The sequence below is a fragment of the Silurus aristotelis genome (assembly GCF_946808225.1).
Source record: "Silurus aristotelis genome assembly, chromosome: 23".
In the NCBI taxonomy this organism is placed as follows: Eukaryota; Metazoa; Chordata; class Actinopteri; order Siluriformes; family Siluridae; genus Silurus; species Silurus aristotelis.
Window position 1 is genome coordinate 12,400,145 of NC_139596.1, and position 23,488 is coordinate 12,423,632.

The window sequence follows — 23,488 nt, forward strand, 5'->3', positions numbered from 1 at the left end:
TGTGCCACTTTGGACCACGGAAGCAGAAATAAAACATCACAAAAGGTAGGTTTGTTTCCAATGAACTTCGAGCAAGTAACAGAAATGGCAGCTTACTTTACGAGATAGATGACAACTGCTACAAGTAACAGACATGTAACAAGAATCAGTTCAGGTAAATACATCTTACCACAGTGTAAAGGGACTATTTGGAAGTTAGTATTTATAAGTAGCATTTAGTGTAGCCAACGATTCTACATTCACTGACCACTTTATTAGGAACACATGAAATGATCGAAAAAAACAAAAAACAAAGTGGAAGCAGCACACTGAACATCAGATAAATCAGATGTTCTGGTTTAAGTAGCGCTGATCTTCTGGAGTTTACACAGAATGGTGTGGGGAAAGGAAAACAAAAAACACACAAGAACAACGTTACAGCAAACAAAATACTTCGGTAGGGGCTCAATACAACTTGACAGCTAAAAACTGCATAAAAGACCAGATGGCAGTTTCTTCCATATTCAACTATTCAGGTTCCACTTCTTGGATGTTTTTTTTGTATACTTGTAACATACTGTGTAAACTCTAGAGTATGCTGTGTGTAAAAATCTCAGGAGATCATCAGAATCTGAAAATACAGAATCAAAACAGCCCACCTGGCACCAACAACCATATCATGTGTACAGTCACTGAAAACTCTCATTTCTTGTAGCATCGGTAATAGTCTCAGAAAAGCACAAGTTAACCAGTGAGCATCCAGAGCCAAGGCAAGGGAGCAGACAAACAGGCAAAACAGACCACCTGCTAGTTGCAAGAAGTCGTCACTCAGGGTCCACTAAAAGTGGGACTGTGGTCTTTTCACTGCGTGAAACCTAAATGTAGAAATTCTCAGAAAGTCAGTTTAGGTAACTTGATTACCATTCAATTAAACAAGACTGAATTCACAACCAGCACCTTTGATCTAAAGAAAGGATTGCCGAATATTAGATCTCTCATGTCAAAAGTGATGACTATAAACGGAATTATTACCGACCAGGAGCATATGTAATGTGTTTGACAGAAACGTGGATTAAACCGAAGGAATATCTAGCATTAAATGGCAGAGAAGGCGGTGTCGCAGCTATTTGTAATAATAATCTAAGCGTCAGACAAAAAACTAAACACAAATGTAAAAAGGTTTTTTAGACCAACATAAAATATTTAGCGTCTGAAAGCAAGTCTATTTAGTCAATTCCATTAATTATTGTTTATAGACCCCAGGGCCCTACTCTGATTTTCGTGTAGAATTAACAGATTTCATCAGAAATCTAGCTACTTCTTTAAACAAAGCATTAATTGTGACTTTAATATTTATTTTGATCATCAGGAAGACTCCTTAAGAACAGCAGTTTTAGATTCAGTAGGAATTAATGAGAATGTTATAGGACTCACTCATTTATCAATAATCTTCCGGAGTTATCGACATTAATAAGATAACAGGGCAACTGAATGTCTAGAATCAACATTCCCTAAAACTGTAGATGATGGAGCCCCCCTTGAATCAAAATGTTTAGGGAGAAAAAAAATTAGCACCGTGGTATAATAGTCATACGCGCACCTTACACCTATAGCACTGTAATTATAACAGGCAATCAATTACAAAGTCTTATGCCTATTCATGAGAAAGACTTAATTTTATTTATTTCCTCATCAAAATCATCAACTTGTATTCTCGATCCCTTGCCTACAAGTTTCTTCAAACAGATAATTCCAGAAGTAATTGAACAACTTTGTCAGCTATAGGCCAATATCAATATTTTTTAAACGTATCAGTTAGGATTTAGGTCTCATCATAGCATAGAGACGAGGCTGCTTCAAGTGGTAAATGACCTGTTACTGACCTCTGATCAGGGTTTTGTCTCTATACTTGTTATGCTTGACCTTAGTACAGCTTTTGACATCATTGATCATAATATCCTCATTGCTAGACTAGAGAATGCTGTTGGAATAAAGGAAACAGCTCTTCTCCTGGTTGAGGTCTTATTTGACTGACCGCAATCAGTTTGTTGATGTAAATCTGAGGTTTGTCTCTGAGGTTTGGTGTTCTGCAAGGATCTGTTTTTGGCCTACTGCTTTTCTCTTTATATATGCTGCCTCTGGGTGAAATTATACATAAACATGGTTTTAGCTTCCATTGATGAGCTAATAATACATAGTTGTATATTTCAGCAAAGCCAGATGAGAGAAATCAGCTTAACAATGTTGAGGAGTGTATAAAGGAAATTAGACAGTGGATGCTTGATACCTTAATAACAATTATGCATCTCTGGATGGTCTACAGCAGTCAAAGACCTTATTGTGATTATTGACTCTAGTCTGTCCTTTGAGGCTCATGTGAATAACTACCAAAATCTCCCTCTTTCACCTTAGAAATAATGCTAAAATTTGATGAAATATAATGTTACAGTATGCAGAAAAACTAGTTCGTGCTTTTGTTGCACATAGATTTGACTACTGTAATGCGTTACTGTCTGGGTGTTCGAGTAAGCGCATAAATAAGCTTCAGTTAGTCCAGAATGCAGCAGCAAGAGGTCTTACTAGAGCTGGAAAATATGACCACATTACCCGTTTCAATCAGTCTACACTGGCTCCAAATTAAATCTCACATTAATTATAAAATACTACTACTGATGTATAAAGCACTTAACGGTCTCGCGCCACAGTATCTAAGTGAACTTCTGTACCAATATGATCCCCTACGCCTACTTAGATCAAAAGGTGCAGGCTATTTGTTGGTACCTCAAATAATAAAGACTTCAGCAGGGGGCAGATCTTTCTCTTATGAAGCCCCACAGCTATCGATCAGCCTTCCAATTAGTGTCTGGAACTCAGACACAGTCTCTGTGTTCAAGTCGAGGCTGAAAACATATTAATTTAGTCAAACCTTTGATTGGTAGAATTTTCTTAGGTAAAGGAGCATATCTGGAGGGATCATGGATATAGAGTTTTTTGGGACATTTATATGCTGTCGTCCCCTCACTCTCACACATTCACTCAAGTTTGTTGCCGGTGATGTGGTGGGCCGTCTCTTATCCCAGAGATCTGTTCTAGCTCTCCCTTTTAGTTATGCTGCCATAAAGAATCTTGCTAAAGTCCTCAACTGCACAGTGTCCTTAAATCTTACACAACAGTAAGGATACTTAATAAAACATATCCTCTCTCGCTATCTCTCTCTCAGTCAAGTCATGCTCCTGAGGTATCAGTAACCATTGTTCCTGCCCTCTCCTTTCCTCAGATCTGCCTGCTTGCCCCAGCCTGCCTCTCGATGGCATTCTCTTCAATTGGAATAAGCTAGGAGTTTTGAGGATGGATTTTGACTGTACTTAATGTTAACAGTTTGCTGACTCAGGACAACAGTTTGCATTTGATCACCATCACAACAAACCTCAACATCAACAAGGACATTCTGTGTCACCCAGATGAGGAAGAAGGGTGCCCTTCTTGAGTCTGGTTCCTCTCAAGGTTTCTTCTGTATGCAATCTCAAGGATTTTTTTCTTTGCCACAGTCGCCACCGGCTCGCTCATTAGGGACAAACTTACACTTATAAAGAACAATCTTATTTATTCTTTCTTACCACATTATTTGTGCATTGTCCATTGTTAAAAGCTCTATACAAAAATTTCTTTTATTGAATTGAATAAAGTGGTCAGTGAAAGCATTAAACGTGTCTTCGAAAATAATCTGCTGTATTGTCAAATTACTGAAACCAGGATTTTTGTCCTGACAGGATCATTATCTCGGCTCAGAGAACAGAACCGAGAATTATATGATAAACTACATTTATGATGACAGTCTACCTTTTAATGCATTTGGTTGTAGAGTGATGGAAGAATGGGCTTTATTGCCAAGCTACTGCACCCCAGAGCAACGTGGTGCTAGAAAAACAAACAAACAAACAAACAAACAAACAACAAAAAAACAAAAAACACACCCTAAAACAAAACAAACAAAAATAGGCAAATAGTCCTAGATAAAGTTATTTGATCACTATACAAGTATAGAAATAGAACACTTCATTTCGTATTGTCACTGTGCAACTGTGCATATATCATTTCATTAGACAAACTATACACTTCATAGTACACAAAATGGAAACTCTGTCTAGTTTTTTTTTTTTTTTTTTTTTTTTTAAGCTAAATTAAAGACAGTTTGGACTCTTCAGAAAATTATGTTTTGTCAAACACGTCATATCTGAGGAGCAAACTTAAAGCTGTTCTAGCTGTAAGAACTCAAATGTGTTTTATTGTCATTATAAATCTATTCTCTTACTAGTAAATAGTTTTGATTATGTGTGTAAATAGGATATAGGATAGTACATTTGAAAAGGACAGGAGCGTACGATTTCCTACAAACATACCTAGAGAAATTTACCATAAATCAATTCTGCTTTACAATATTGTTCTATTTCAAAGGTTATAAGAAGCCGTAAGATTCGAATGCACAGCTAGTTTAATCATGACTGCCTGCAGCCGGGTTTACACTGTGCGATTTCAGTGGGCTATGAAGATTATACCAAGTCATGCTGCCTGATATGATCCCATTACTGTCATCACTGTCGATTTTTTTGACAGGCTATGATAACGTGTCTTTATGTCAGTTTATATGATGAAGATGCTCGAAAAGAAAATAACTATGTTTCACATACACCATCAATCAGCGCACTCCTACCTTGCATTAGTATTTGAAACAGTATTTGACATGAGCTTTAAATATTAGGTGAACGATATTGTCTATTAATATGTTTTGTTCTTACTGGGGCTACAACTGTATCTGGAGCTGTCCATTGAGTTTCCCTTTATCTTATGCTGCTCCTACTGTTGGTGGATTTGAGATGAGCATTACAGCAGCATTCCCACCTTTCCCCCATTTCTGATGCAGGCGAAATTTCTTTTTGATTTAACAACCTGTTTATGAGAATATCAAGTTATTATTAAATATTACCAAAGGATTTTTTCCCCTCAAAGAAAACAGGGCTAGAAATCCTACAGTGTAAACCCTTCTGATACATTTTAATAAATTGTGAGTAAGCCTTTTGAGAAATGTATAATCAATTCTTTGCATAAATACAGTTCAAAAGTAGTGTTAAAAGAGAAGCAGCATCTGTCAACCTGGGCCTGGTAAAGCCTTCTTTTGTGGCTGCAGAAAATTAGCACCATTTGCCTAGTGTTAGACTTTGTGACTTGCACTGATTCCAATCACAACAGCATCCTCAGGGGCAGACGAGTCAAGAAATGCTCGCACTCTACTGCAAAATTCCCCTTCATAATGAAAACTCAGGCTATGTAACAGGAATAAAATCACACCGTTTGTGCTTCTTTTTTTTTTTTTTTTTTTTTACGCTGAGACTCAGACAGGATGTCACCTTATGGTTACGTCTAAATGATCTTTATTTTATAGTGTGAGTAAATTGTGAAGCCTGAGCCAACTGTGAACCTACAAATTGCACAAGCACTACCCATTTTCAATGTGTATTAACAACAGTGTATTAAAAGGATGAATAAATATTGTTCCCAAATGGCTCAGTCTACTGTATGTTTTTGAGGAGCCTTGTGCTTACATCATAAACGGGAGCAAAGTGCTCTGAAATCTGTATAGACCTGTAAAAAATAGCAAATAAACAGGCACACCAAAGTAACCAAAGCCTGTCTGCTCTTAATGAAACAGTAGAAAATTTGCGTACATGTGAACGGCAGCATCATGAAGACGTCCTGCACTTAATTAAATGGTGCAACGAAAAAAAAAGGAGGGAGGGAGAGAGACCTAAGGAAATAAACAATATTAAATGTTTCAAATAACTGAGAAAATAAACTATAAAAAAATAAATAAATACACCTGAGATATCAAGTACCTGAACAAACGCAGATACTGCATTACTAAATTACGATACTGCTATTAGATACTGCTACGGTTTACTTGGTTTTTATCATGAAGGGAAATTCACCTGCAGAGCTTCTCTGACAGTCTGGCCTTCTTCCGTTGCGGAGGGCATGCACGCATAGTGCCAAAACTACGTTGATCTATCGAACCTCGCCCCTTTTCCATGGGGGCGGAGTATATCTTGATTTACTGACCTATAACCGAGTCGAGCCACTTCCTGTACGCGTTGGCGAACCGGCCCTGCTCTGGGTTCCTGCAGCTGCTGAGGATACGTGAGATGAACGCATGTTCGGAAGGGAGAGTGGGGCAGGGCGGCCCACGCTTCAGCCTTTTACTATCCTGTTTGTAGCCTCCGTGTTTACTGCCCTCTAGTGTGCAGTCAACGTCCATGGCCTGGGAGCGCCTCCCTTCATCACTGGGGTCTGAAGAGTCATTGGGGACAGTATGGATGTGACCTGAAGATACAGGGTCCTGCTCTTGACTGTGATTCCGCCAGTGGTGCCAAAGATAGAACACATGCCGCCTGTTCAGGGGAAGAAATAAATGCTTCGGTTTGAGATGTAGAGACAATGCATTATTCTGTTATATGGGTTAGTTTTATTTAAATGCAAAGGCTTATTGGATTAAATAAAATGCATGGCGGTCTGGGAAAACTCTTCAAATTATATTTAAAGATTTCTTTCCAATTCCACACACCACCTACTTCTATATGTATTGACCTGATCTAATTTTGGATAAACAGTCTCATCAGCTGAGGTAAAAGTAATTTCCATCAATTAAACATGAGCCCAATCGACATTTCTTTGTTCATACTTACATTGATATATTAATAATCTCAAATTTATTTGGCCAGTTTAGTTCTGCTGTATACATTTTTCGTTATTTATGCCTTTTTAAGAAGGTAATTTGAACCTAAAATTCTGCTGTAGTCTATACAGAATCAGCATTTCTGCAGGTTTCACCATATCAAATGTAAAACATTTTATGGCTATGGATTCTTTAGCGTTCAGCTTCAAGAATTTCTCTTAAAAAAAAGAAAATTCATGACAATTCTATATATCGAGGGCATGAATAAATAAAGTAAGGAAGTACCCAAGACATTTGTTAAAGACAGTTAATTAGATCCTATCTTTACTAAATTAAATATTAAATGTAAAACACACACACACACACACACACACACACACACACACACACACACACACACACACACACACACACACCTGCATTACCCAAATAGGGTCTGACAAATAAATGTAATTTAGTGCCAATTTAATTGATTATTCAATTGAATCAATTATAATCAAAAGTGTATTGCATTAATTTGATTTATTCTATTTTTTTTTTTATAAAATATTATAAAATATAATTTTATATATTATTCAACCAAGCAGACATTTTATTTAAAATTGTTTTAAAAATGTAAACTGTTTAAATGTTGATCACAAATGTTAATAATAATTTCTTTTCGGCTTCTCCCATTAGGGGTCGCCACAGCGGATCCTCCGCACGTTTGATTTGGCACATGTTTTACGCTGGATGCCCTTCCTAACGCAACCCTCCCCAATTTATCCGGGCTTGGGACCGGCACTAAGAGTGGCTGGGGATGGTTCCCTGACCGGGAATCGAACCCGGGTCGCAGCGGTGGGAGCGCTGCATCTTAACCACTAGACCACCAGGGGACCTTTACAAATGTTAATAATAATAAACTGCGTTAATAAAAATGACGAGCATATTAAAAAAGCATATTTAAGTAGTAAGTTTTAGATAATTACACAAACTGAGTGTGATTTAAAATACTGCCAAACTTTGGCATACACTCAAAGCAAGGCCTAGTAAATCAAATAATTTCCTCGGGAAAATTACATTTAACAGCCCAATATAAGGTGTCAGTTTATTAAAACCAAAAAATGTTAAAGCGATCTGTGGTAATCAAACATGCACTGGGGACATTATAAGTATCTCCACTTATTATTTTTAACCTGTTCTTACAGGGTAAAAAAAGCTTGAGTATTACACCGATAGCATTCTAATAGCTTTAAATAAAGACAACAGCAACAGCACTTTAAATAAGTTCAAATTAACAGTAAAAGCTGAAAAGTATAAACCCACCAAGCACCCATTTTCCTAGCAAAGCCCCAGAGAGAGAAAGAGAGAGAGAGAGAGAGAGAGAGAGAGAGAGAGAGAGAGAGAGAGAGAGAGAGAGAGAGAGAGAGAGAGAGAGAGAGAGAGAGAGAGTAGGAAAGACAGAATTTTCTTCAGTGACCTATTATTCTGCAGCACAGGATCATCCATCAAACTCTAACACTGCACTATAAACACATCAGGCCAGTCTAACAGAAGGCCAAGGACAACCTACTGGAGACAAAGTCACGGCACTCACACAGTGCACAGCACACAACGTGCTCAGACACACTCCAGCAACACAGCATGCAGCTGGAAAACACATCCTATCCTCATCACCAATCCAGATGGAGGTTAATAAACAAAGCTACTCAATGGAACTGTAGCTAATGTGCTCTTCCACAAAACTGGTACAGATTTAGAAAATCCTCTAATAAGACTCTACACATGGTGCACAACAGCAGTGTCTTTGTTATGCTGTACAAGGTGGAAAGGTCACTGCAAATCAATTGCAAAGATGTTCTGACGTTCCCATGCTGAAGGGAGTGGTCTGCTTCAGGATGACCGCAGGGAACTAAAGTTTACTGAATGATTTAATAAGTGTGAACATTTATTGGAATCATATACTATGACCTTTACCGTCACCAGATTGCAACCCATCAATCAACTATTGGAGATTTAGGAATGATAGCACAGTTTCTCATGTGATTTCTCTCCTGTCTCTACCCCAACACCATCCCAAGAACATGTAATGAAACAAGTGATCAGTGGTATGAGCTGAAATAGACCAACATTCAACCTACACTAATTTACAGACACCATGTGACGTTTTTATTAACCTTTGGGTTAGATCAAGTATGCAAATGACCTAAAATTATTAATGCATAAAAATAAATGAATAAAAAGCTTTGTTGATAAGAACTATACAGGTTATATTTGATGGGAAAGCAAGAATAAAAACAACTCAATTGTTTGGATTAAATCAAATATAGCATTAAATAATAATAGCTCTAAAGATTTGATGAAACAAATTGAGTTGAAATACTATTCGAATTCAGATCTTGCACACACACACACACTGCCTGGACAAAAGGAAAAAGGTCAGGACACTGTGGTGGTCAATTCATGAGCCATCATTCTCCCTGTTGCACAAGCTAAGCATGATGAGTCTTGGAACGTCATCCTGGAATATGCCTGAGCGTCACAGGGGAAAAAAAACACGATTCCACTGACGATTTATCATTTTATTGCACCATCTCACCAATTGAACCAATCCTAGATCATAACACTAACTCCAGAGGCTTGTACACTAGGCAGTGTGCATGATGGGTGCATCACTTCATGTGCTTCCTCCCTACCTTATCACACTCATCACTTTGGAACAGGGTAAAAGTATAGTATGCTTTCAGTGTATTTTTGAGTGGTAAGGCATAACAGGGTATTCGATTAAACTTTATTTGGAGCGTTTTTAAAAAATAAGAAGATGAATTTGCAATGATTTCCTAATGTGGTTGGCACCAAAAGTCCATTCATTATAAAAAATAAACAGATATACAAATGCATGAACGTTGGCAGTTCTGCAGTCTGGATGTAAAATGTGTACGCTGTGGGCCATATGCGCTCACCTGTGGCACCACAGGGTCTCGTGGCCTGGGTACGACTCGATGAGGTCAGTGCAGAGCTCTATCTCATCGTGGAAAAGCTGCGAGATTGTATCAGTATGTTGGTCGTCCACTGAGCTTCCTCTGTTAGGTTGCTGGGTCTGACCCAACTCAGCTAGAAGTGCTTTGAACAGGAACTGGCGGTAGTGAAAGCCACTGTGGTCGGACACATGCATGGACACCCAAAGTCTTGTGGAGGAGAGCTCGTCATAAAGAATCTTCACAGGAAAGGAACAAGCATGTTATTTATGCAAAACGTTATAAGTTTGGTGGTTCGTCAAGGTTTAAATAAAATTAAATCAACTGGACTGAAAGATTTATTTACATACACAAACATACAAAGACTCCTACACTAATCCCGACTACTAAAGCGATAGATAACGGACAGAATTATTATTAGAGATCGATTGATTCATCTGTTTTGCCGATTAATGTAGCTGATTGCTGGAATTCTCTGCAAAAATCCATACCGATAGTTTTTCTGCCTTGCGTTCGTTGCTGGAGCAACAGAGAACGTCCGATGGCATTACGAGAGCGGCCTCTAGAGGCGAATCACTGACACCACGTGCTGATTGTTTTAGCACAAGAGACTGCGCAGTGCACAGAGTGGTATAAAAATGTATTATTTATAATGTATTAATTATACAATTATATTTATTAATTCTTATATTTATTTTATTTAGCACATGTTTACAATTTAGTACGTGTTTAGTTTTTATCCAGTAGGCATTTTAAAAACTATTGGTTGATTAATCAGTTATCGGCAAGTACAATTCAACCCAGCTATCAGTATAGGTACAATAGGTAGACCTCTAATTAATATTATAAATCCTATCTTTCAACCAATTAAAAAGAATATACTGTGGAGTTGCTAATAATTATGTGGCGAGTTAATAGCCTCATCTTTTGTTCAGTTCGAGTTCAGGGGTTTTCCAGTTTGCAGTGGCAATTTTTTTTTTTTTTACACTTTACACAGCATTACTGTTATTAAACCTCTACAAGCAGAAAGCCCACAGTCAATATAGAAGCCTCCACCACCAACAACCCTAGCATTTCTTTATAATTTATAAGTATGCACTGAATACACCTAAAAATAAATAAATAAATAAATACTTCAAACAGAAAGGTACAGTAGAAAATCTTCATGCTGTGACCTTGAACCTGTTTGGATCGATTCCAAAAGCTACTCAGTTCATCTTCTGGTTACAATAATTTCGTATAAATCTTGAAAAAACTCTCAACCACTCGTTGACTGGTGAGCTAATGATAAACCCACACTGCATGTAGAAATGGAAAATTACAAATGAAACGCTACCACCACATACTTGCAAAGGCATAATAACCCCCCCCCCCCCTTTTTTTTTGTATTAAACCCAAGAGATTTTTTTTTTTTATATTCAAGACAAGACTACTGTTACTGCATACAAATAATACAGCCCCTTTACATGTAAGAAAACACTTAGGGACACTTTAAGGACTCAAAGAGAGTTCATAAAGAATCAGTACAAACCATTTTCTGTCCCTAATATAATATGTAAGTTCTCTGCATTAGTCAGTCTGATAATGTTAATCTGCATTATTTATTTAGTAAACACACCTCAGGCAAACTGTTAAATAAGAAATACACCCACAGTTTGCCCAGTCTACCTTGAGATTGCCTTTGGCCATGTGCTGCAGAACCCAGATGCGGTGCGACCATGCGTTGTAGTTGCTGGCGTATCTTCCTGCAGCATCTGCGCACACTTTCATCTCCTCCTGCACGGCTCTCTGTATCTGTTCACTGTATTCACCTCTCTCGTCAGCTTCACATGACCCCTTCTGCAACCTCTTTAACACCCATCGTCTGCCATGCACACACACACACACACAATCAAAGTCCATTACTACACCTGACAGACACAGAGACACACATTAAATCTTCCCAGCTTTGCAACATTATTGTTTAATATTCTATTTATTTAAATGTATTATTCCAAACAAGCTACATTATTGTTGTATTTGAACAATTAAAGGTCACCTTAGTAACTTTCACTGTGTGCCATTTTAAAACAACTGAAAGATTATTATTTTTTTTTTACTAGGAACCTATTAGGACCTACTTTTTCAATGAAAAAAGTAAAAGAAAATGGCAAATTCAAACTCATCTAAAAAGAAGAATATAAAAAAATTTAATAAAATAAAAAACACTAAAAACTAAGTGTTTCATAACCTTCAACTCAAATTTTAGCTTGTCTCAAATTGTGCTTTAAAAAGTAAAAGTGAAGGATTATATAGAAGAACAAATGACATGACAAGAACTGTGCTGCACCCCATCTTTTTTTTTTATCTTCCATGTAATATTCAACAGATGTGACCTACATTTTTATTCATTTTGCAGATGTTTCGACCCAAAGTGACATGCTAGCAAGGCAGAATACAAGCCAAGCACCGAGCTGAGCCTTTGAGATTTAAGCTTCCTGCTCAGGGGCCCAACGGAGGCTGTCAGCTCTGATATTTAAGCTCATAACCGTTCCATCACCCCTGAGCTACCACTGTCCTGAAATCCCTTTAAAACCTCTTGAACCTCAAGCAGTATATTTAATAGTATGGTATGGAAGCGGATACACCTTCCACCCACATTTCAGACAGAACCACAAACACCTGCTTAAAAATCTGAGGTCATGCAGTGTTCCTAGCAATACTTAGAAAATTGCATGCCTGTGGGCCCAAACCAGGATCAGAATGAAAATCAAAATGCGGGACTGAATAACTTAATCTGGGATGCTTAATATTTTAACAATTTGCTCGTCTGACCTGATTTTGCTGCCGTTTCTACTTCAACTGGGTCAGAGATGAATAAGGAAAACTAGTGCTAAACTAATATTATGTGGACAATGTTTTACTATTAGGAGCACAATCCTGAAGCTGTGCTTGCATTACAGGTGAGTATGAAGTAAACTCAGCCTGACCTGTGTATCCATGTCTCTGGGCTTTTTGGATACTTGGTCAGCGCTAATTTCCCTAAGTAAAGGTCCTTCTCTGGATTCAGCACTCCACACTCAAGAAGTTCTTTCCTGAAAATGAAAGAAAAAAAAAAAAATGCACCAAAGTGAGTGCTGACGTGAGCTCCATCTAATGGACAAATTTTCATAATCCAACATGTTAATGGAGTCTGGGTGTCCAATCATCATCTTTTAAATGCATCACCTGAAAAACAAGTGTCCTCTAAATAGTAAACACATCTATATTAGTGCAGAGGTTAAAGACATGAATTTAAGATTTATATATATGAATGTGTAATCACTTAAAAAATTTGAAGTTGCCAGTTATCATTTGAGGAAGATTTTAATTTCTATGACCTGTGTGTTAATTTTTTACATTTGTTGCCATGTCAGACTGATTACCTGACATTCCAGGCAGTGGTAAAGTCCGGGTTTAGTAGCAGTACTGTGGATGTAATATCAACAAGCGCTGTGTGAAGAGACAAGAGCCCTAATTAGAGAGCATGGTCACATCCTTGCCATGTAACGATGGTATTCAAGAAAAAAAGTAAGAATATTTCAATAAAACATGGCCTTACTGTCGCGGTCCAGCCACTGTTTGCGCTGCCGATAGAGCAGCAGCTTATTGTGTACATAAGGTAGTAGGAACTTCACACACCAGCTTTCCACCCCAAGCTTATTCTCCACCAAGACGATGGGGCTTCTGTTATATCTAGCCTCTGGGCACAGTATAAGTCCAATCTCATCTCTGCAATCAAAAAAACAATGTAAGAGTCACGATAAACCTTTAATTAAACCTTGAACATTTTCTTGTACATTATTTTGTCTATTCAACTAAAACCCTGGTGCGTTCATTTCTAGGCGTGGTTTATTTAGTGAGGTCTGGATGCACAAGGCAGCCACATGAAAATGCAAAGCAGAATAACTGTGCTGACCATCAATGAACCAAGCAAGGCGATCTTAGCCCAGTTCCGAGTGGTGAAAATAAACCAGCTCAGGATCCACCCAAACAAAGCAAATAAAAGAAAAGAAATGTGTAGTAAGGAATGCAAGGCAACCTTTTTTCATTAGGAATTATGTTAAGTTATCTTAGCAAAGGACATTCTGCTAAAGAATTCCTTTTGTTCCGGATATTTGGCCCTACGGACTCTGGATAAAAAACAGATCTGGTTTAAACCTTTTATTCACATAAGTCTCTCTTTATTTAGTTAGTGACAGCTCTGTCTCCTCTTTATGATTTGGCAATTTTAATTATACATGTGCATGGGAAAGAACTGTTTATTGTACCGTTTTGCCAACATTTACTGAAAAAGCTTTATGAGTATGATTTTATATATATATATATATATATATATATATATATATATATATATATATATATATATATATATATATTATATAGATAATTTCAATGTCAATAAACGATAATAGAAATTAAAGCTCCTTAGAAGCAGCAGGTACAGAGATGTTTTTATTTATTTATTTTTTACAAACTGAAAACAATGTAAACATCAGCACTAGTCTGAAATACTGGAAGTGTCAGATGCATTATATTTTGCACTGAACTACATGATGTGGCATGTGGCAGCTGACCAGTCTTGCTTTAAGCCATGACATCACATCTGTAGTGTTTCCTGCAACATCACTCTGATAGCCTGCAGGAATTCATCCAGGATTTCAAGCATCATGGATAACAGGCTGTACTCAGAGCTCAGACACAAGATCAGTATTTCATAAAAAAAAAAAAGAATAAATCTGGATTGACATACAGCTGTTTCTTTATATAAGATTCAGATGAAAGTGAACTCAGTTAGATGGCCCAGATATAAATTTGGAGACAGATTAATGAGGTCAATGAGCATCTTGAATTTGGGTTGTCTGGAAAACCATGAGCAGTAGTTTAGTCCAGAAAGTTCGGCTTTAAGTCAAGGGGGAAAGCCTCTAATGGCAGATTTTAATTCAAAAGAGACATTGTATTTATACGACAGGTATCTCGTGTAGACTTTGTGATGCATAACAACAAAAAGAAAGCTTAAAACAGCTGTAAGAGACATCAAGAAAGCAGAGAGTAATGAAGTGAGGTGCATTTATCAGTCCGCTGTCAGTTTGTTTCAAGTGCAAGGTGTTAAAGCATATAACAGCCTATATAATTAAAATATATTATTTTATAAATAATATATGCAGATAACTTATTAAATATTATCGCGGCTAGTCTCAGATACACCTGTCCACCAAACTAGCATGCTAGCTCAAAAGAAATAGTTTGACTGTCCATTCACGCGCGCGCGGACATATAAACATATAGAAATATAATATATAAAGCACTTAATACACCGACAAGTATAGATTAAAAACCCAAAGATACCTACATGCCAGGGTTTCTTTTAAACGCGTTAGTGATATCTTTGACAACTCTCTGGACCAAGACATCCACCTCCTCCTCCGACTCGGCCATTTTTTTTTTCTTCAGCGCGTGAGTGACGTCATGACGGGTGACTCAACCTCATCCGGGACACCGAGCAGCTTTCGCGCATGCGCATATTGGACCGGTCGTTACACCTGACAACAATGTGGCGTCGTTAGAAACGTTCTTTGGTTGTGGGTAAAAATAAAAAATAGTGGCAGCTTATTCGTCTCGTATTAAGGTATCAGTACAGAAATCCGGTTTCATTTGGTTCAGTATGAATTGCAGAAAGAAAACGCTGATTTCAGACTGGTGAGTATTATTAAAAGGAATGAAATCCAGCAAAAAATAAATAAAAATAAAAAATACATCAATGAAACTGCTTCAATAATATTATTTTGGATTGAAGGCACAAACACAGAGAGGCAGATCCTAAGGACTATGATATCTCTGCATGTGGTGTTGGACAAAGAAAATTGCACCAGTCAACATACATACATTTTGGCACACACTTGGATTCTGTAAGTGTTAATTGTACTGAAATCATCCATAAAGATGTTTTTTCTTGTCACGTGTACATTACAGCATAGTGAAATTCTTCACATGTCACAGCGAAGTTAGGAAGCTGGGGTCAAACATGGTACAGAGGAGCACAGAGGGTTAAGGGCCTTTCTCAAGGTCCCCACAGTGGCAGCTTGGTAATAGTGAAGTTTGAACCCCCGACCTTCTGATTAGTAATCCAGAGCCTCAACCACTGAGCTTCTATTTCCCTACTTACCATTTATAAATGTTTTTTTTTTAGTCTCACATTTAACCATGAATTTATATCTGTCCAGATGATTTCCAATGATTCTATGTAATCATAATCAAAACTACTTATCAAACAGCTGAAATTTATCCTCTTTGGGTTATTCTCTCTTTTTGGTTTTGTTTCCTATTGAAATGAGCTTGGGGAACTGACAGCTTGGCTGTTTAAAAAGCTTTCTTTCAGACTCTTTCAGGGAGTAAATAGGTTTTTGTTGCTCACATCAGGCATTTCCTGGTGCACTCGGCCCACTAATCACATTACACATGACTGAACTCTCCAGAGAGACATTAGTTACAAAAGAAACCAATATCAGCCAGAGGTGTTGTGATGGAAAAAAATAATCAGATTTTAAACCAAATCAAATGTTTTATTATCTTGTGAGTTCATAGTTGAGGTACAAACTGGATTCAAATACATGGTGCAAGTTGTAAACATACAAGCACCTTTATCACTAGAGTACAGACAGACTGAGTGTCACTGAGCAAGCTTTATCATGTTTATTCGAAGAAATAGATGATATATAACCACAAAGAAGCGGTTTATTAAAAACCACTGAAAGAGCACATTAAAAGCAATAAACAGTAAAATAATACTTTAATTATTTTTAACGGTTAACAAAAATGTAAGAAAGCGAGTGAAATTATGTAAATTATCCATATATATATATATATATATATATATATATATATATATATATATATATATATATATATATATATATATATATATAAAAACATCTACAAATGCATGTGACCAAAATAATGTAATGTTGACAAAAAAAAATTCAACATTCAATTTACCATTAGAAAGATGTGCATTTAAAGAATTTAATACATATATTTTAGCTATTTCTATTCCAACAATTTAATAAAAAAGTATTAAAAAATTTAGCAAAAATGATGCAAATAAATTCACACTTAATATAAATTATAAATATTAATTAATGAATAAATATGAATTAACACATTAAACATAATTCCATGATGGCAAGTCATAAAAAGTGTGCAACTCTGTAAAATGTACAACTCTAAACATTTTGTAAGAGGTTCAACAATTCTGTTAATATACCTGTATTCCCAAAATTTCTAAATATATATTATATAGGTTGGCAATTTCACCACGATTATCACAGTCCAATTATAATGCACAAACAACTGCAAATATCTGCATTTTATTCCTTATACTTTAGTCATACTCTTGCTGCTACCTAAATTTCATATTCCTTATATTCATTTTTTTATGTTTATTCCCTTCTTCATGTTACCAGTACATTTTGTTTTTATGTTAATTTGATGCTTATAATACAGACAGATGATGAAAGCATTTTACTGCACCTTATTGGTCTCTAGACTGATAACATTTGGAATTTTTATTTATATTTTTAATAAAAGAGAAAGTGGGTTTAATGGAGTATATGGTTAAATTCAGATTTTTTTGCAGGACTGGAGAACAACCACCCAAATGGCTCATTCAAAAAAAGAGCCTGAGGCCAAGCACACTGCAAAATCAATGGTGCAGGCTGACAATTTCCACACTCTGGTGTTTGACAGGTAAAACTGGCCTTTAAGAGGTATTACTGGCTACTGCCAGGATATTTCTAGGGGTTCTTCACTCCCGCTGAGCACATTTTAAGTTTTTTTCCTGCTATTAATCTGTCATATTGAACTCACTAAGAGCTTTATATTTAGCTGATCAGTTGCAGCAGCATCTCTTGACCATAGTGTCTAGTGGGGCACAACCACATTACTGTCATATCCTAAAACTAAATTACATGTGATGCCATCATACTTGTTTTAAATTTTTTCAGACTCCTGTAATAAGGAAGTCGACAACATACTATCGTCCAGCATAAAGTCTGGCAGCTTCATATTCCCTTATTCAACTCTGGTTAACACTGCAGTTTTGTTTGCCAGATTTCATAAAAAGTTTCTGACCCAACTATATCTCAAACTCATACAAAAAACTTGAAATGAACCCACAAATATTTGTTTATTGGACTTTTTCCTTTCTCAGTATTTGTGAGGGAAATATAGTCACTGTGGTGAACACACATTTCTCATGCATAGATATGATCTATTCCACTTTAAAGACATTCACATTTCTCACCAAGTTTGAACAAGTCCTCAATTCTTCTGATCCCCCCTAAAGTATAAAAAAAGAATAAGAAAAAAACCCATCCTCTTAATGTCCAGGTATTTTTTGGGGGCTGTAACCAGCACACAAGGATGTTTCACAGTATCTGATGTTCTCAAAATGTTCCTAGAAGATCTTTCTGCATCATGTAAAAGACTCCTCTCAGTCCTAGAACATTTAGATTAGGTCTATAGTACTGAAAAACACATTTTCACATTATACAGTGGATCAAAATCAAATGTATACGTGAGGTCTTTGTATTTTATAATACTTCACATACTATTGCTTCAATCTTTTCAATGTCTTTCTCCTCTGCTTTCACTACATAATGTTTTACCACTATGAACTTATTATCATTATTATTATTATTATTACAACATTTACATTTACAGCATTAGTGGACGCCCTTATCGATATACAAAAGTGCTTTGAAGTCTCTATCAATGAATAAATCAACACTGGTTTACTAGTTTTGCAAACTTAGGATTATTATTATTGGTGTTGTTTCAATAAGTAGTATTTAATAATGTGTCAAACAAACAGTCCTTTGATTTAATACATTCTTTTTTTTTGCAGAGAAACTGGAACAGCGCCCACAGCTGGGAAAAGTGTCCTTTCCTGCTCTCAGCCTAGCTGTAATGGAAAGTAAGCAAGAGAATTTAATGCAGTACATCACTCTATCCTGTTACAAGTCTCCTGTTAATGTTAAAATGCCTTTTTTTTTTTTTTTTTTTTTTTTTTAATGAGTGTCTGAGATTGTAACTTGCAAGAAGCGTGTTTTGTACTCTGTTGCCCAGTAGAGGGAAATAGTGATCATGAGCTGATTATTTGATATTTGCAATTTTTTTCCATATAGCACGATTCATGCATAATATATTATCGATTACACATCACATTCGAAGGCTACTTTCTAATTCTTGACTTTAGCACAATAAAGCTGCAGCAAACCTTTATTTAGTTTCACTAATTCAAGTGTTTCTTGTGAATTCTTTTGTCCTCATTTGTTTAGTGAGCACACATTTACATTAACATTTATGGCAAATGTACTTATCCAGAGTGACTGACATTTATCTCATTCCTTCAACTGAGCAAAATGGGGTTAAGGGCCTTGCTCAGGGGCCCAGGAGTGGCATCTTGGTGTGACTGGGATTTGAACTATTTGACCTAGTTCTTGTGAACTAGTTATTTGTCATTTATAATAGAGTAATTTGCAAAGTAATAGTCATGAAAATATTCAATATTTTTTACATCATGCAGTAAAACAGCAGTGGTGATGGATATTGTTTGCAAAGGTCTGAGCACATCACAGTTGCCAGGGTCACACATAATGGACTTGTATAATAGCTTTTATATAAAACTCTTTATATCATGACTATAACATAACTATAATGGCTATTACATAACCAGAATCTAATATATCCACTGTATACATTTTGTTTCAGTGAGTTAATTACTACGTATGCATTGGATTACGTTCCACCTCGTTTTACCACTAAACGGGCAGTAAGTATGACATTTTACTGTATATGTGATAACATTATTGTAATAAATTTAATTTTAAGATCAGAACAATCTCATTGTGAATTTTACAGGTTATACAGCAATATTTCTTTATTAATTATTAATACCTAATACAAAATGTATATTATCGTATAATTTTGTTCCAGCAGATAGATAACAAAGACACAAGTGTGTCGTTATACTGTTTTTTTATTTTATGTAATGTTACAAAAAATTTTATAATAGGGAATAACTGTTTATACAACTATTTACAGCTGCAGGTATGTGCAGTATTTGATTATATATATATATATATATATATATATATATATATATATATATATATATATATATATATATATATATATATATATATATATATATGACATGAGATATACACTAGATTGAAAAACGTTTGTGGTAACCTTCATTCTTCTGAGAAGATGTTCCACAAGATTTTCGAGATTTGTGCTCATTCATTCAAAGGTCATTAGTAAATTCAGGTACAGGTCCTGATGTAGGGTCAAGAAGCTTGGGGTGCAGTCAGCGTTCTAATTCATCTCAAGTGTTCAGTAGGGTTGAGGTCACAGCTCTGAAGCAGGCTTCTAAAGATCTTCTACCCACTTCCAACCCATGTAGATATTGAAGGGAAAATTAAATGCTACCACATCTCGAAACACTCTATACAATTGTGTGCCTACAACGTTGTGGGTAAAAACTGTGGAAGAACCACACATAGCTGAAAAAGTGATGTCCCAATACTTTTGGCCATATATTGTACATTTTAAAGAGAAAGTACTTATATGTTGAGTAAATTATTTACCATTATTTATAAGTACCGGAATATTCCCTAACTCTCTAATGTTTTCCTGATGGAAAACCTATTTACTTCAAACTCATTCATAATAAAAGCCTAGAGAGAAGTTACTTAGTTTGGGTAATTAAACAGGATGAATACTTCAATATATAATGCAAAATTAAAGCTGCAACTTTTTAATTATAACAGTAAAAGTCTTATGATGAGACTGATAGAACTGTCTTTATGCAGTATTATGCAACACTGGAACGATTAATAAAAGTATAAATACAAAAAGTAAAAAAGATTTTATAGTGCGTAGGCTTTTTTTATATAATGATCAGACATTAAAGAACTGCTGAGTTTAATTAAAGATGTATTTACCGCATTCATTTATTAACTGAAGAAAACACCAAAATGCATAAACATGTAAATGATTAGCCTTAGACCAATGTATGCACGCTTTATTGCCAAAAGTATTGGGTCACTCGACCTCTCCTGATATATGTGGTTCTCCAAACTGTTATCACAAAACTGAAGGCACTCAATCATACAGGACGTCTTTAGATGTGCTATAATAAAATTTCGCATTCACTTGACCCAAACCCAAACCTGTTCCAGCATTGCAATGTCCCTTTGCACAAAGTAAACACATGGTTTACATGCTTTGGAGAGGAAGATCTTGAGTGGTCTGCTATAGAGCTCTGATCTCATTCCTACTGAACACCTTTGGGATGAATTGGAACGCTGACTGCACCCCAGGTCAGTACCTGACTTTCATAATACCCTTGTAGCTGATAAACACAAATATCCATAAGCAAAATCCAAAATCTAGTGGAACATCTTCCCAGAAGAGTGGAGGGAATTATAAGAGCAAGTTGGGACTAAATGTGCGATGCTCATACCATTCTTATGACCAGGTGACCCAATACTTTTGGCATTATATATTGTATGTTTCTTCTAAACAGGATTTGCTCTTTTCAGCAAAACTTGAAATTGTTGTCTGTTTTCCAGTTGAAAAATTGGTATATTTGTTTATAATATACATCTAAATGACTAGCATTGCATATAAGATTGGTGTTTCACTTTTCTTAGTCCCATTAAATGACTCTTTTCTGTCCAAAGGTACAAGCCAAAGAGCTGACAGACAGGAAGCAGGATTTCAGAAGACACCAGTCTCAGTTCACTGATGTAGCAGATCATCGACGGTGGGGACGGAACACCTGGCAGGACTTTAATGATGCACAGGCTGTAGTCCAAGGAGTCGCAAAATCCCTGTATAGACAAATAAATCTTTCATGCCCATAAGCTTCCATACTCATACCTTCTTTTACTTGTTTTGGACTCGTTGGGGCAATATTTAATCAAGTATGTCCTGCTGGTGTTTTTCTTTTTAGCATTTATAACGTTCTAAGTGTTCAATAATGAAATATATGTAGATAAGTCATTTATACCACCCACCATGCACACGTGCAAAACTTATATAAACACTGTATAGACCAGAATTTGGTTTCTGTTCCAGTGGGAACTGCATGCTGGTGAAATAAATCTATTCCTTTGCTTCTATACATGTTTCTTCCATTATCTGTTTAACAAAGGTTGCTGCTTCAATGCATACAATGTGGCTTTAGTTTCAATTTCAACTAAGATTTGTCCTTGGTTGCCAAAAAAAAAATTGTGCAGCCCTGACACACAATGTAACTCTCCTGAACAGCAGATGCAGGTTTTAAATTAGAAATGCACATCTTTTTCCTGCATCATCTTCTTTAGTCGATGGTTGTTACCATGGCTGATGTGTATTTCAAAGATGCATCTCCAAGAAACATTGTGTTGCCAACGTGTTGCTTTGCCTGGTTATTGGTTTGCTTTTTTAAGAGATGGACTCATATCATTACATTGGAAGCAACCACATAGGCTTAACTAGCTATTACTCACCCACAGAAAGAATGTGCTTTTGATAGGTTCAACTGAATGTTTCAAGTTATTCCTCGTTAAATTAAACAAGAAATCAGATTCTAACTTATTTATTACTTATTATTATTATTATTAATGTTATTATTATTGTCATTATTAGGATTTTTGCTTTTATAGTCTCCATTTATTCGTTTCATTTAAAGGCAGATGGTGTAATAGTGTAAATAGACTTTTTGAACATTTTGTAGGTGGTCATTTGGGAGGGTCAGGGACTGCTCTAACCAAGCACTATATAAAGGCACATTTTTATATTTTTTAATAGCTGGAATATTTTTACACTGTATTTTATTGGCACAGTATTTTAATTAGCTTCTTATGTGTATATATTTACTATGGATTCTAATCTTAAACATTCCCTTTTCTTTTTTATTAATTATGAGGTATGGCATTTACAAGTGATTTTTGCATTAAGAGTTTACAACACTGGTCAAAATGAGCAGCTGCATATGTGTATAATGTTGCAAACTTTATAAAGCTACTGCTCTAATTTCATGGCAATTTAAACAGCATGCTGTGACAGTGAAGTTGGATATTGCAGTCGACTGTGAGCATTCAGAACAGAGGCAGTAGTTTTGTAGAAGTGCGGACTGGAAACTTTTGGAAAGGGCAGCCTGGAATGCATGGGTGCTATTGTTAGTGTTGGATCCTTGGATCACAGCTCAGAAAGTCACATGACATCCCCTTAAGGAAGCTATTTCAGATCTCCAGCAAGCAATAAAACACACAACCCATAATTATTACAATTTATACTCGGCAACGTACACAGAATTCACATTGTCTTGCAAAAAGAGCAATTATATGTATTTTTGGATGTTTCTCAGTTTTTAAATTGTCAGGCCGGAGCAGGCAGATGTCTGTTGATAGAAGGGATATATTTAATGGCTGGAAAAGTGAAGTAGAACAAGCCTGGACAGTTGTGCATGACATAAATAAGTCATGTAATGACATCCCTCGGGATTTTTTTGGGATGCTCTCATGAGTTTGGATTTCAGGACAAGTGGTGGTGTGTTAAATATGTTTTCAATATTAAGTGCAGCAGCTTTGTCAGACAAAGTGAGGACATAATACAACATTTGCCCATCAGTCAGTGCAAGTCTATTTAAATTGTAGAGCTAAACCCTACAAGACAATAAAGTTATATAGAGCTTCACACATGGCTACAAACTCATGTGACGTGAAAGACGGGTTTAAAAATACAAGTACCATAT

General features: G+C 36.1%; 2 protein-coding genes and 1 long non-coding RNA gene across 4 annotated transcripts; 2 read left to right on the forward strand and 1 right to left on the reverse strand.

Annotated features, from left to right (window-relative positions):
• Nucleotides 1-1,463: 1,463 nt before the first annotated feature.
• On the forward strand, nt 1,464-5,764 carry LOC310718077. The gene is made up of 2 exons (XR_014531045.1): nt 1,464-2,421; nt 2,467-5,764. It is a non-coding gene; the product is annotated as an uncharacterized lncRNA (long non-coding RNA).
• Nucleotides 3,642-15,186, reverse strand: ptar1 (protein prenyltransferase alpha subunit repeat containing 1). The gene is made up of 7 exons (XM_083526610.1): nt 15,035-15,186; nt 13,244-13,413; nt 13,068-13,134; nt 12,633-12,737; nt 11,332-11,527; nt 9,649-9,902; nt 3,642-6,422 (listed from the first exon to the last, which is right to left on the reverse strand). The coding sequence occupies exons 1-7, from the start codon at nt 15,118-15,120 to the stop codon at nt 6,086-6,088; spliced, it is 1,215 nt and encodes a 404-aa protein (XP_083382736.1). The 5' UTR covers nt 15,121-15,186; the 3' UTR covers nt 3,642-6,085.
• Nucleotides 15,187-15,219: 33 nt separating this feature from the next.
• On the forward strand, nt 15,220-21,872 carry LOC310718076 (cilia- and flagella-associated protein 95-like). 2 transcript variants are annotated; one of them, XR_014531044.1, is made up of 7 exons: nt 15,220-15,381; nt 15,479-15,590; nt 17,318-17,427; nt 18,587-18,655; nt 19,453-19,513; nt 21,432-21,689; nt 21,751-21,872. XR_014531044.1 is itself a non-coding variant. In XM_083526611.1 (6 exons), exons 1-6 carry the CDS (start codon nt 15,347-15,349, stop codon nt 21,612-21,614), a joined length of 570 nt encoding a protein of 189 aa, XP_083382737.1. In that variant the 5' UTR covers nt 15,220-15,346; the 3' UTR covers nt 21,615-21,872. The 2 variants fall into 2 exon arrangements, 1 of the variants encoding a protein (XP_083382737.1); XM_083526611.1 differs by having other exon boundaries at nt 21,432-21,872.
• The last annotated feature ends 1,616 nt before the right edge of the window (nt 21,873-23,488 follow it).

Bases quoted from the DNA above. Each gene is read 5' to 3' on its own strand.
- LOC310718076 (XM_083526611.1), top strand. From the start codon at position 15,347: ATGAATTGCAGAAAGAAAACGCTGATTTCAGACTG. The intron at 17,428-18,586 runs GTAAAACTGGCC...TTTTTTTTGCAG, and splicing joins CACACTCTGGTGTTTGACAG to AGAAACTGGAACAGCGCCCA. The intron at 19,514-21,431 runs GTAAGTATGACA...TTCTGTCCAAAG, and splicing joins GTTTTACCACTAAACGGGCA to GTACAAGCCAAAGAGCTGAC.
- ptar1 (XM_083526610.1), bottom strand. From the start codon at position 15,120: ATGGCCGAGTCGGAGGAGGAGGTGGATGTCTTGGTCCAGAGAGTTGTC. The intron at 13,135-13,243 runs GTAAGGCCATGT...CTCTTCACACAG, and splicing joins ACAGTGGCTGGACCGCGACA to CGCTTGTTGATATTACATCC. The intron at 11,528-12,632 runs GTCAGGCTGAGT...TGTGCATGGCAG, and splicing joins CCAGAGACATGGATACACAG to ACGATGGGTGTTAAAGAGGT.